Source organism: Pteronotus mesoamericanus, unplaced genomic scaffold, assembly GCF_021234165.1.
Source record: "Pteronotus mesoamericanus isolate MK-2021 breed Mesoamerican mustached bat unplaced genomic scaffold, CSHL_Meso_final contig_74, whole genome shotgun sequence".
Classification (NCBI taxonomy): Eukaryota; Metazoa; Chordata; class Mammalia; order Chiroptera; family Mormoopidae; genus Pteronotus; species Pteronotus mesoamericanus.
Window position 1 is genome coordinate 33469607 of NW_026555247.1, and position 12069 is coordinate 33481675.

The 12069-nt window shown below is 50.3% G+C and overlaps 1 protein-coding gene across 1 annotated transcript in view; it reads right to left on the reverse strand.

Annotated features, from left to right (window-relative positions):
• Positions 1-6524: 6524 nt before the first annotated feature.
• The window catches only part of ALPK2 (alpha kinase 2), an 89590-nt gene continuing 84045 nt past the window's right edge, over positions 6525-12069 (reverse strand). Inside the window, exon 13 of the mRNA XM_054583735.1 lies at positions 6525-7302. Coding sequence (XP_054439710.1) covers positions 7086-7302 — 217 coding nt within the window. The 3' untranslated portion in view covers positions 6525-7085. The remainder of the gene's footprint in view (positions 7303-12069) is intronic.

Below are 12069 nucleotides of genomic sequence, written 5' to 3' on the forward strand. Positions count from 1 at the left end.
CAGGCCTGGCCCGCTGCGCTGCTCATTAGTGTGTGATGAGAGAGCAGCTGAGCGCATCCATCGGCCAATGCCCCCACCTCAGCGGCACATTAGAGTCACATTAGAATCACCCAGAGAGCTTTAAAAGTCCCTTGCCCGAGCCATGCCCCAGGCCAGTCACAGAGGAATCTCAGACGGGGACCCTGATATTGACATTTTTAACAGCACAGCAGTCACTCTAATGTGCAGCCCAAACTGAGCACCACTGCAAAACACGAAGGTATTCACAGGATGCTCTATTTTGAATGTCTTTGAAAGCTTTATTTTTAACTAGGAACAATTGACATAAGAGTGTATCAAGTGGTTTAGACAAAACAAAGCTTTATTTTTCTCTCCTTCAATTAAAAATTTGGGAGGTAAAGACCCAAGGACCAGGACAGCAGCTCCACTTGGATCCTCCTGCAGCCACTTGGATCCTTCTTGGTGTCCAGTCTACCCTGTCCTCGTGGTTACAACATCACTGCTGGAGCTCCAGCTCTCAAGTTTGTGTTCCTGGAAGAAAAAACTTAAGGATAAAGAGCAAAAATGGCAGTTGACCTCTCACTCAATCCCTTTTAAAGAACACACCTGGAAGCCCCAGCTGGAGATTCTGCTTCGATCTCATTGGTCAGAACCGTGACATAGGACTACCCCCAGCTGCAAGGGAGTCTGGGAAATGCAGCATTGGTACTAGGCACCTTTCATTGTGAACAAAGTTGGGTTCTGTTTCTAAAGAAGAAGGAGAAGGATACTGGGTAGAGAGGATGGAATATAGGGTGCTTTTTTCTCTCTTCCTCATGGACTGTTCTTGTAGTGGGGAGGCCGAAATACAATGTTGTCGTTAGAATGGGAAAAAGCATAAAACAAAGTACAGTTTTTAATTCTTCCTCCCTCCAAAGGCTTTTCATTGTCAAAGGTGAAGCAGGGCATAGTTTTCTCTCCATCCAGGGAGGAGAGAAGAGGAGGGTCACGGGGCTGGAGCAGCGTGGCGCACAGGGCAGGGGTGGGACCACGCACCTCGCCTCTGCTGCTCCCTGATCTTCAGCCAAAATTAGGAGTGGACGGGCAGGTAGGTTAGGGAGGGGTCTCTGAGACAGTGAATTCTGAGATCTGAAAGATAAGAAGGAGCCAACAGAAGTTTCTAGGAAAATACTCATTGAAAGGTAGAAATTGAGGGAAGGGTAACAATTCAGAGAAATGTGCCTTATTTGCCTTTTAAAGGGGCAGGGGTGGCGTTTCTCCCTGATCTCCAGCCCAGCACTGGCACCGGGAGGGAGAGAGGGGAAGGTGACAACTCCTGCAGGGCCACGTCTCCTGTAAACCCTCCTCCGTCCAGAGCGGTGAGCGCTTGGTTTGATGTATTGGTTTCCTGGAACGCAGATGAGCAAACAGTAGTAAAGGCTGCATCCACCTTCAAGACCATGTCGTGAGCGAGATGTGTAGCTACAGGCGGGAAGGACGACAAAACAGACGACCTCCCTGAAGCCTCAGCAGTGCCCAGCGCATCAGGTACCAAGGGCAACCTTTTCTGAGGTCTGCCGGTTCCGAGGAATAGGCTGCGCTCCCTGCGAGCGCGGCAGCTCCGCTGCACAAGTGCCTCTGCCCGACAGAGACGGCAGGACTCCCCACCTCGGCCAGGCGCCGCCCCTCCCGCTGCCCCTGGGGCTGGCATGGCCCGGGTGAAGGGTTGGGCCCTGCCCTGCAGAGCCCAGAGAAGCTGTCCAGAGAGGGAAGTCTCCGGACGCTGAGAAGGAACAACCCAGTGCGGTTTCTGTCTTGCTCTTATTTCTGCTTTCCATGTGCGGGTCACTCCAGGCTTCCTGTGACCGGTTTCCGAGCCCTTCTTAGACATGGTGTCCTTCTGCCTCTGGGTGCCCTCTCCTGCTTGCTGGCCCAGAGGTGTCTCGCGTGCTCCCTGCTCCTCCATCCTGCCCCCCGCCCCGGGCAAGCACGACGCTCCCCAGGTTCCAGGTTTTGTCCTTGGCGAAGACTCCAGCACTTTCTAAAGCCACAAAAACAAGCCTGGCTCCCTGACCAACCAGCAAAGCCCCTGCCTCAGTCACGCCCCAGCCTGCTCCTCCTCCCTCCTTAGGTGACAACAGGCCTCCCGTCCTGCCAGGTAAGGCTGCTTGTTGCCACTCAAGGAGGGTCATCTTCTGCCTGCTCCTGAGCCTCGGCTCTCCCTGTTCAGGGGCCTTTCCTTCTTCTCTCTGCTGAGCCATCGTGAACTTTTATGTCCTTCTCCAATGTCACCTCTTTCAGAAAAATGGAAGATGAAAGAGAAACTGGAAGCTGGGAGGGCCAGCGATCAAAGCTACACCTATCTGAAGCCAGCGCGACGGCGGAGCAGATGGGTCTGCCAGCGCGCCTGGGCTGGCGGCTGCAGGGAGGGCCCCTTGACACTTGAAAGGAGAGTTTTTAAGAGACGTGCAGCCAGATTATTAAAACTTTGATAGTCTAGACTGGGGCGGGGGGGAGGGGCGCTAGGGTTAACAGAGAGGTCGTATAGCAAGGGACCCGTAAAACAGTGTGAAATGACTTGAAAGCTGAACCCTGAAAAAAATGTATTATACAAATCCATCATACGACATGATTTCTTCTCCTTTTACTTTTTTCTTAGTATCGACCATAGGGGAAAATATAGTTCATTTATACTTGTAGGTCATTTTAGATGATATTTCATTGTATTACTTTCCCTGGAGAATAAGAAAATGATTTACGAAACTCACTTCTCTATTTTGAATGAGATGCAGATATTTATAAATGAATCGGGGGGATGGGAAGCGATTCGACAGATATTTCTTAAGCACCTACTATGTTCCAGGTGCTTCTACATGTTAGGGCTACATCAGTAAATAAATGAGATAAAGGTCTCTGTCCCCATAGAGCTCACCGTCTAATGGGGGAGATAAACACTAAACATAATAAGTCGCCTATGTGATGCGTTAGAAACTGGTTTGAGTGCAGGGGGATCTAGGAGGGAAGGGATGAGACCTACAGGTGGTGGTAGGATGTGAAATCGGTGGTCAGTAGGGGGACAGTTTGCTCAGTTATGTGGGGGTGACACCCTGGGAGGACTGGGCAGGGAAAAGGCAGCCCCAGGAAACTAATAAGACACTAAGGAAAGATTCGTGGGCAACTTACCGCTGGGAAGAAGGCACTACCTTATCATCCCACGTAGACGTGGGTAGAAAAAGCAGAAGTGATGGGAGGGAGACGGAGATAGAGGTGAGGTATTCCATTCAAATTGCTTCTGATCCTCCCGGGCCCTAACATGGAAGCTCACAGACTGGCGTTTCCTGATTATATATGATCAAGAACGTGATTTTGGGGGATGGGGGAAGCCCCTGCGATAATCTCTACCTGGGACTGTTTGGGCGTCTCATGAAGAACAGAATTTTACAAAATTCTTTATCTAGCGGGGCAATTAGAACTTGTAAATATTTGTTCATCGCATCATAAAGTTGAAATCTCGCCCTGGCCGGCACAGCTCAGTTGGTTGGAGATCAGTTGGTTGGTTCATCTGTAAGCTGAAGAGTCGCAGGTTCAGTTCCCAGTCAGGACCCATCTCTGGGCTGCAGGTTTGGTCCCAGGCCGGGACACGTACAAGAGGCAGCCAAGAGATGTTTCTGTTTCTCATCGATGTTTCTTTTCCTCCCTTCCCCTCTTTCTAAAATCAATAACATGTCCTCAGGTGAGGACTAAAAAAAAAGTCGACACCTGTGCTCACATGATCACACAGGTGACACTGACATTCATCTTGCCTTTCAGCCTTGATACAAGTTTTAGAACAAGGAAGCTCTCAAAGGGGCTCAGCGCTGCTGGAGCTGAGACGGAACATACCGCCCCCTACCCACTGTGCAGGGAGGCAGATAAGGTTTTTGTTTTTTTTAACTATTTGCTCCCAAGTGGCAACTGCAGATCTAAAAAGGGGAGAAATGCCAGGCCGTTCACTTCTGCACACAAGGTCCAGCCAAGCAGAACACACACACGGGACATGAGCCAGAACTGGGTTGTGACAGACTCCTCCCATCTGTAGCCAGCGGACGACATGCCCAACACACACTCAACACTCTGTGTGTGTGTGTGTGTGTGTGTGTGTGTGTTTACAAAAGAGAAGCCTTTATAATTATAAATAATTGCTACTTCTGCGGACGTTCTTTTCCGTAAGAATCTATTGCAACCCTTTGCTATTATGAGGCTTATCAGAAGCATGGCTGGAGAGGCACTGGTACAATAAAGTCACATGAAATATTAACATAAGCCAGCCGTCCACGCATCCAAAATTAGACTCACCAGAACACGATGCCCACTGGCGAGAAGTCACCGTGTCCCTGCCATTCTCATTACTGATAAAGCTGCTGTTGAAGCCACAGGCTCTTTTTAATCACATGTTCATTTATGTTTGTCATCGGCCCATCCCAGAGCTCCACCGTGAGCCCTTTAGGAAGCGGAGCACATACATGTAGGACCGCCCTGCAGGCCTCAGGTACAGAGTCCCCAGCAGGGCCCACCAGGCCGGCCTAGCTGAGAGCCAGGGGGCAGGGGGCAGGGCGAGGGGGCGCGTTCCTTGGCTTGTAGACTCCCGACACCGCACACTTACCCGGCCAACAGGAAAATCAATAGAAAGCACACGTGAGCTCAAACAATGTTAATGAATGTGGGCATTTCTGAGACCCCAGCACAGCACCTTTGGTGTAAGAGAGCTCACCACATACTTGCCGTTAACTGACTACAAGGAAAACGGCAATTCATCTCAGAACAGAAGGTCAGGGTTTGCGCGGCCGGACCGATGGCCGCACGCCCCACAAAAGCCCACCCCGCTGCAGTGCCCCTGCTACCCCTGGTCCTGCGAATGTTTTTAAACAGGTGAAATTAGATTATGGCAAACAATAAGGATGCTTAGGAAAAAATCTAGGCCTCAGTGAAAGGAGGAAGGGACAGCCCCATCCAAGAGAGCCCCCCCAGGAGCTGACTGCAAACGCAAGATCGCAGCAGAAACCCCTTCCCTTCAGCTGTCTCTCCACGATGACAGTCCAAGCCACTCAGAGGGAAGAGGGTCTCAGGGTGACTTTGACTCTTTGTTTTGTACCTTCTATACTTTTTAAAAATTTCTAATCACCTGTGTTGGTGTTACTTTCATAATTACAAATTTATTACTAAAGAAAATACCCTGGTCTGTTGAAAGGGCTCTGATTTTATGTGTGTGTGTGTGTGTGTGTATATATATATATATATATATATATATATATATATACACACACATATATATATATTTGCATATACAGGGTGGGGCAAAGTAAGTTTACAGTTTTTTGTATGAAAAATGATGCAATAATTAATAATATAAGAATAAACTCTGTTTTGTGTAGTTACAACTGTACACCTAATTTCGCCCCACCCTGTATACACTAATTCTAATAGAAATGTGCCCTGCACCTTTTTGTTATTGTGGAACTTTCTAGAATTCCACTGCTACATTCATCTGTAGGACCTTTATGGGGCAAGCAGGCTGCAGGCTGCCTTGGTAGAAAGATGAGCACGTTGTACTTTGTAGCCGGGGGAAATCACTTCAAAAGAAAGGCTGGAGATGGCAGGTTTTCTGAAAACATGAGATGTGACTAGCTGAAGAGTTTCCTCCTTCAAATCCCTTTTCAAAACAAAACACCCCATCTAGGTATATTCTCTTTTTTCACCAAAACAGCGTGCCCGAGAACCGTGTTTTCGGCAGACGTCCGGAGCCCTCTCTGAAGCCCGGGCCGGTCCCCGCCGAGAGGGAGGCTCGCTGCGCTGCCTGTGGTGAGCGCCACACCAGGCGGGGTTCACAGAGCAGAAGTGAGAAGCAGCTGGGTGCTGCCTGCAGCGGAGGGTGATTCAAAGCTAGGTCTCGTCACTCCCCCCGAATCTCAGCACCCTCCTACCCAGTGGCTCGGCACTCTCACTAAGTGTGGCCGCACCGCAGGCCTCCCCCCAGGACCTACCAGGCAGGAATCTGCAATGTCACAAGACCCGGGTGATATATGGGCACTTTGAACTTGAGAAGCATTGAGCACACTGCTCAGAGGAGGTCTAACGATTCTTTGAAATACAATCAGGGAGTAGCTGAAATCATCTAAAAAACAGCCAACAATCTGCAACGGCTGCATAGTCTGGGGTTCCAACTATATGACATTCTGGAAAAAGCAAAGCTATGGAGACAGTGAACAGATCGGTGGCGGCCGGGGCTTTAGGGGGAGGGAGGACCGGGAGGAGCCTGGGGAATGATTTTGGGGCAGTGAAACCATCTGTACGATACTGTTACAGAAGACACATGCCGTTATATGTGCATCAAAAGCCAGAGGGCGTACAGCACAGTCACCCCCTCATGTAAACTATGGGCTTTAATTCATCAGAAAACACAGATGCAAATACTTTGTGCTCCGCTAAAATTACTAACCCTGGGGGAACATGAAATCGGGCACCAGTCCTATAGAACAAGTGTCTGTGCTCATATATGCATTTCACACTTTTTGTTTAAATATGAATTTAATGAAACAGAACATTAAAACTGGATGTGTGAATAATGTTAGGAAATGGCCTCATGTTTCAAAAAGCCACCTCCAGCCACAATAGCATATTTGACACTAGTGTGACAAATTGACCTGATAAAGGAATTCATATCTTCTGTTTACAGAGCAGCTGGAAGCGCCTAGAAATCTCGAGGTTAGGAATGGGAGTGGGGAGGATTTGGGCTGTGAACAGACCCTGCTCAGCACCAAGTCCTGGACAACACAGCCACGTGCAAATACACAAATCGACACGTAACACGAGGTCGGTAAAAATGCTACAGGTACATACAAAGACAGACGGTCCTTGAGACCACAATTGACTCAGTCTCTCCCTAAGTCCGGTCACAAACCCTGCTCCAGATCGCTTCAGCGGAGACGGCGGGTGACGGCTCCAGAGGCAGCAGGGAACGCGATTGTCACCGCCCTCTCTGCAGGCTCCGTGCTCCCCCCGGGTCTTGTGAGATGTCCACCCACACGGCAGTGTGCTGCTAGGAGGTGCCTGCTGATTCCCATGGGACGCTAGGTTTTCTTTTCTCCTGGGATCCCAGACGCTGTCTTCTTCCCTGTCGTGGAGTTCGGCTGACTTTTGTTTTTCATGACGCTTGGCTTCTTCTGTTTCTGGTTGTTGTTTTGCAGCGATTTCAGCCCCAGCATTTTACAGTACTTGTTACACTGGTGTAGCGCTTTAAACTGATCAATGAAGGTCATGGAACAGTTGCCTTTGAATCCTTTGTACCTGTGGGAGAGAACAGAGTTTTTGAAAAGAGGACCCTTCACCTGTCTTAAAAGAAACTTTGGAAGGAGAAATTAATGGTGCGTGGAAATAAACATATTCCCACATTAGGCAAGAACAGCCCAGTGGCTGACACAACTCTTGATAGAAAAAGCCAATCCTGTGGAATTAAGCAAAGGCACAGAGCTATTGGTCAAGTCTGTGAGTGCACAGGTGGGGTAGGTGCTGACAGGTGGCGGCTATTGTCCTTCTCCTTTTAGTCAGAGTGGCTAGTGCTGGACCACCTTGATAAACATTAGAAGGTCTCTTGGTGATCCAAATGCCGCCCCTTTCACCCAGAAGTTCTGAAGAAAAAATTCTAGAACTTTGGGGACAGACAAAATTATTTAGTTTTAGACCCTTCAATTGACCATTGAACAAATTCAGGCGGCGCGGTTATAGGACCAGCTTAAGAACGCCAAGCTCAGTGGTGGGAGAGAGGACTGGGACGCAGCGCCCCGGGACTTCCTCCTGCAGCAGAGCTCTCTCCCGTGACACCCCACCTTGTCCCCAGGAGGACAGGACTCTGGGCGTTGGACTCGGGCAGGCTCTAAGAGGGACCATGTGGGCCTCTTGCCTGGGAGTGGTCTCAGGGGCTGTCCCTTTTGCTTGGGACATTTAATACTCAAACTGTAAGTGACTGTGTCTTCCCACTCCAATCACGGTGGGCGAGTGTCCTCCTTGAGTGGACAAGCCCTCCAGACTCCCACCTACCCGCAGATGAACAAGATCCATCAAGAAAGCTAGTTGACAGATGGTTGAGAGGAAGAAATGAGAAAGCCCTTACAAACCATCAGATCACTACATGTCACGTGATATGTGACACTCAATTAATGCTGATTATTATAATTATCAGTACTGTAGCCGGTGTAACTGGTGAGGGCTTCCTGCGGAAGGGCTGTTGACGCTGAGATTGAAGGGCGAGGGATTTGCCAGGCAAAGGGGACGGTGCGGGGTGTGCCTGGCATAAAGGACTGTTGACATAATTTGCAAGGCCCAGTGCAGAATGAAAACATGGGCTCCTTGCTCAAACGTTATTCAGGCTTTCAAGAGGACAACAGCGGAACATGCATGAAATGAAGTCCTGCTGAGCATGGGGTCCCGTGTGCCCACACGGGCTGCACACCTTGGACCTGGTCCCGATGGGTGGGAGAGTTCTGGCCATGCGGGCTTAAAAGGGCCAAACCCAACCGGGCAAACAGAAGTCTGAGATGCCGGCATCCTGCTGAATCTGGAGCTCGTTGCCACAAGAAATCAGCCTCCCTCAAGGTCATCACCGCTGGAATGGATGGGCCGGACCCTGAACTTTGCCCTATGAAATCCAAGCGGGGTTAAGGGAGTGAAAGGGTTCTTTCATCTCTGGAGCCAAAGCACCAGCAAGCAGCTCCGTCTCGACGCGTGTGTTACAGATGCAGGTCGCTCCCTCCCCCTCTCCCCTCTGCGAGGGACCAGCTCTACCCCAAAGTCTGCAATCCGTTTTCTTATTTAAAAAATGACTGCATTTTTAAAAGCCGAGCTCCCTCATTGACGGAAAAGTCAGCCCAAGGCAGGAGTTGAATCTAGCAGGGTGATAAAATTCTGCTCCCGACAGTCCTCTTTCCACCCTGTCCTCTCCCGCAGGACACGACGGGAAAGACTGATCCCGAGCCGCCAGCCTGACTGCCTCTCCCCAGCAGGACACGAGGTCCCCGGGTCTGATGAGACCTCTCGTCCTGCCCTGCTGTCAACGGAGGCCTTGCTTGTCTCAACTCTGTTCCTGAGCTTCTCAGACAAACGAGGAAGATCGGGGCAGGGACAGCCTCCCTGCTCAAGCGCCCTGGAAAAAGTCATGGTCATCTGTCTCAGGCTGCCTGGAGGCTTTTGAGACGTTCAGGCAACAACTGGCCTCAGCAGAGAGAAAGCACTAATTCACACCATGACGACCCAGAAAATTCGGCCATGGCTTCTTCAGCACTGCCTGGTGGCGACTGTGTGACACCAGGTAACAAGTGAGTCCTTCGGCACGTGTTGAGGAAAATGAGGAAAAGGCTGAGTTGGGACTCAACCCAGCAGGGTCTGCCCTCCTGAGTAGCCCCAGGGCCCAGACTTTTCCCCAGGAATTGGGCTCCTTCTTTCCCTCCACGTACCTTCTGTCCTCAGAGTCCTCACAGAAAGTCAGAGGAAGGCAGCGGGGACTGGGGACAGAGGTCACCACAGAAGGCTGAGCGTGGTCACGCACAATTTGGGAGGTCCTTCTCAGGCCCCAGTGCCCTTCGAGCCCCGGCTCAAGTGCATTGCCATGGAGCCCACCCGGCCCGCTCCATCCTGGCTCTGCTCTCTAGCCTCTCCCCTGCATCCGCGCCTCACATCTTCCCTGCGCAGACAGGTCTCCTCCAGGACAGTACCTCGTGCCTCTAAGACCTGTCCAGGGAAGGCTTTTCAATAAAGGCCAAGGTAACAAATGAATGGACACCAGCCCCATCCTCAGAGCTGCCTCACCTTGGCCCAGGGGGTCTCCAGACCACATTTCTGAACTTCTCTTTCTTGGTCTAATTTTGGATGCTCAACTCGGCATCTCACGCAATATTGGATTTTTTTATTTTTATATGCAGCATCTAGAGAATTAAAAGTCTTTCTCCTCTCTCAGTTTGGTCCCTTTCTCAGCCTGGCTTCTGCTTTGACCTCTCTTCTCTCAGACTCACAGCCTCTGTCATTGTCTAGGGAGAAAACAGGGCAGCATCTTTTGTGTTTTTCAAGGAAGTAGCCCGGAGTTTACTGGCACCAAGCTCTGGTGTGACACCGAGCAGTGGGATGTACAGGCTCCCTGGCTTCTGGCCCGCTTGCCTGCCACACGTACCATCTGTCGCCCTGGGGATGGGAGGAGACCACAAATGCATAGTATTGTGACAACCCTCCAGCACAATTCCCACTGCAGACACTCGCCATTTTGTTCTTGTTGGGTGGGCGTAACGGGTTGAATTCCCCTCCAAAAGGCATGTTTTCCCCAGAACCTCGGAATGTGGCCTTATTTGGAAATAGTGTCATTGCAGATGTCATTAAGACGAAGTCATACTGGAGGAGAGTGGGTCCTTAATCCAATATTGCTGGTGACTATGTAAGAAGGGAGAACAGTTATAAACTCGCAGAGAGAATACCACGCAACGACGGAGGCGGAGATTAGAGCAATGCACCTACAAGCCAAGGATGCCAAGGCAGCCACGCCGGGGAGCGGAGCGTGGAAACCCTTCTCCCTCACAGCCCCCACGAGGCGCCGACCTGCTCACACCTTGCTGACATCTAGATTCCGGACTTCTGACTTCCAGAACTGCCAGATAATAAACTCCTGTTGTTTAAAGACACCCAGCTTGTGTTAATGTGTTATGGCGGCCCTACGAAATAATACAACGGAATAAAGAACCTTGCGCTTGAGAACTTTCCCACACATTTCCAATTTCAGAAACTTTATCTCTGTGGGATTTTACTAGCTGGATCTTTTTGTCTTTCACTTCAACTTAACATACTTTGCTAGCCCATCACCTTTATGTTAATCTACCCATCCTCACTCACTGCCTCCAGGAATGGAACAATGGATCTATTCCACTGAGCATCACCCAATGGAATCTTTTCTCAAATATCTTTTCTGTTGGATGGGAGGGGCATGCAAATCACCCAGGGATCTTGTTAGAATGCTGGTTTGTGCTGGGCGGGTCTGGGGTGGGGCGTGACCTTCTACCAAGCCCAGGTGGAGCAGCGCAGAGACGGAGGTAGACTGTGGTGTGAATGACCTCAGCCATCCCTCTTGGCCTGGGAAACATCTTCATATTGAAATTGGAACACAACTCTATCTTCTCTCCTTGAAATTTGTGTCACACAACATCATCGAATCGCACTGTAATGTTCCAGTTCTGGGGGGAGCTAGGAAGCTATTTTCCACGATCCCTGCCCTCACTCAACACAGATTTCTTCAATCCAGGCACATCGCATGTGACTGTGCCTTACAGGTGCTGTGTCTTTACAGACGGAAGGCGAGACCTTCCACCAGCAAAAAGATGGTGCCCGGCTGTATTGGGGTGGTCTGGACCCAAACCCACAGTATCTCCCAGGTAAGCCTGGATTCCCTACGTGTTGAACCTGTACTAGGTGGATTTCTTGCTCAAAAACTATTCCTTTTTCTTTCCTCTCATACAAACATCACCAGCTGACAGCATGACCCCCTTCTGATTCAGCTTATTACAGCTTCCTGGGCAATTCCTAGTTTCCCAACACACCTGGGGGGCGGGGAGGGGCAGAGCAAGGCTGCGGACACTTCCAGCTCTGGTTGCATGGAAGAAATCGCAGTGCTTGTCTGGCTTCATAAAGGGCTCGGTTAAGGAAAACTAGATGAGAAAAAGAAAGCCTAAAGAGCGTCCCCATATGGCGGTAACCCTTTTGGAAGCCAGCCAGAAGCTGTTTATCACTCAAGTTTTCGTTTCACGTCCTTTCTACAGAAAATTTTTATTTATGGGGAATGGTGACAAGGGCATAGCATTGAAGTAAAACCCTGGTTTGGTGTGTGCGTGCGCGTGTATGCGTGTGTGCACATGGAGGATAAAGCTGGGGCCTGACTGAACGTGGGGGTTGATTCTAATCCTTCCTCTTTCCCGCGGCGTGCAGAGGAGAGCTGGGCACACGGGGGCCAGCGGAGCCTGCTTTCTCGTGGCCATTGTCCTCACCATGCGGCGTCTGCCTTGCTATTTGGGCCCTTGTCACCTC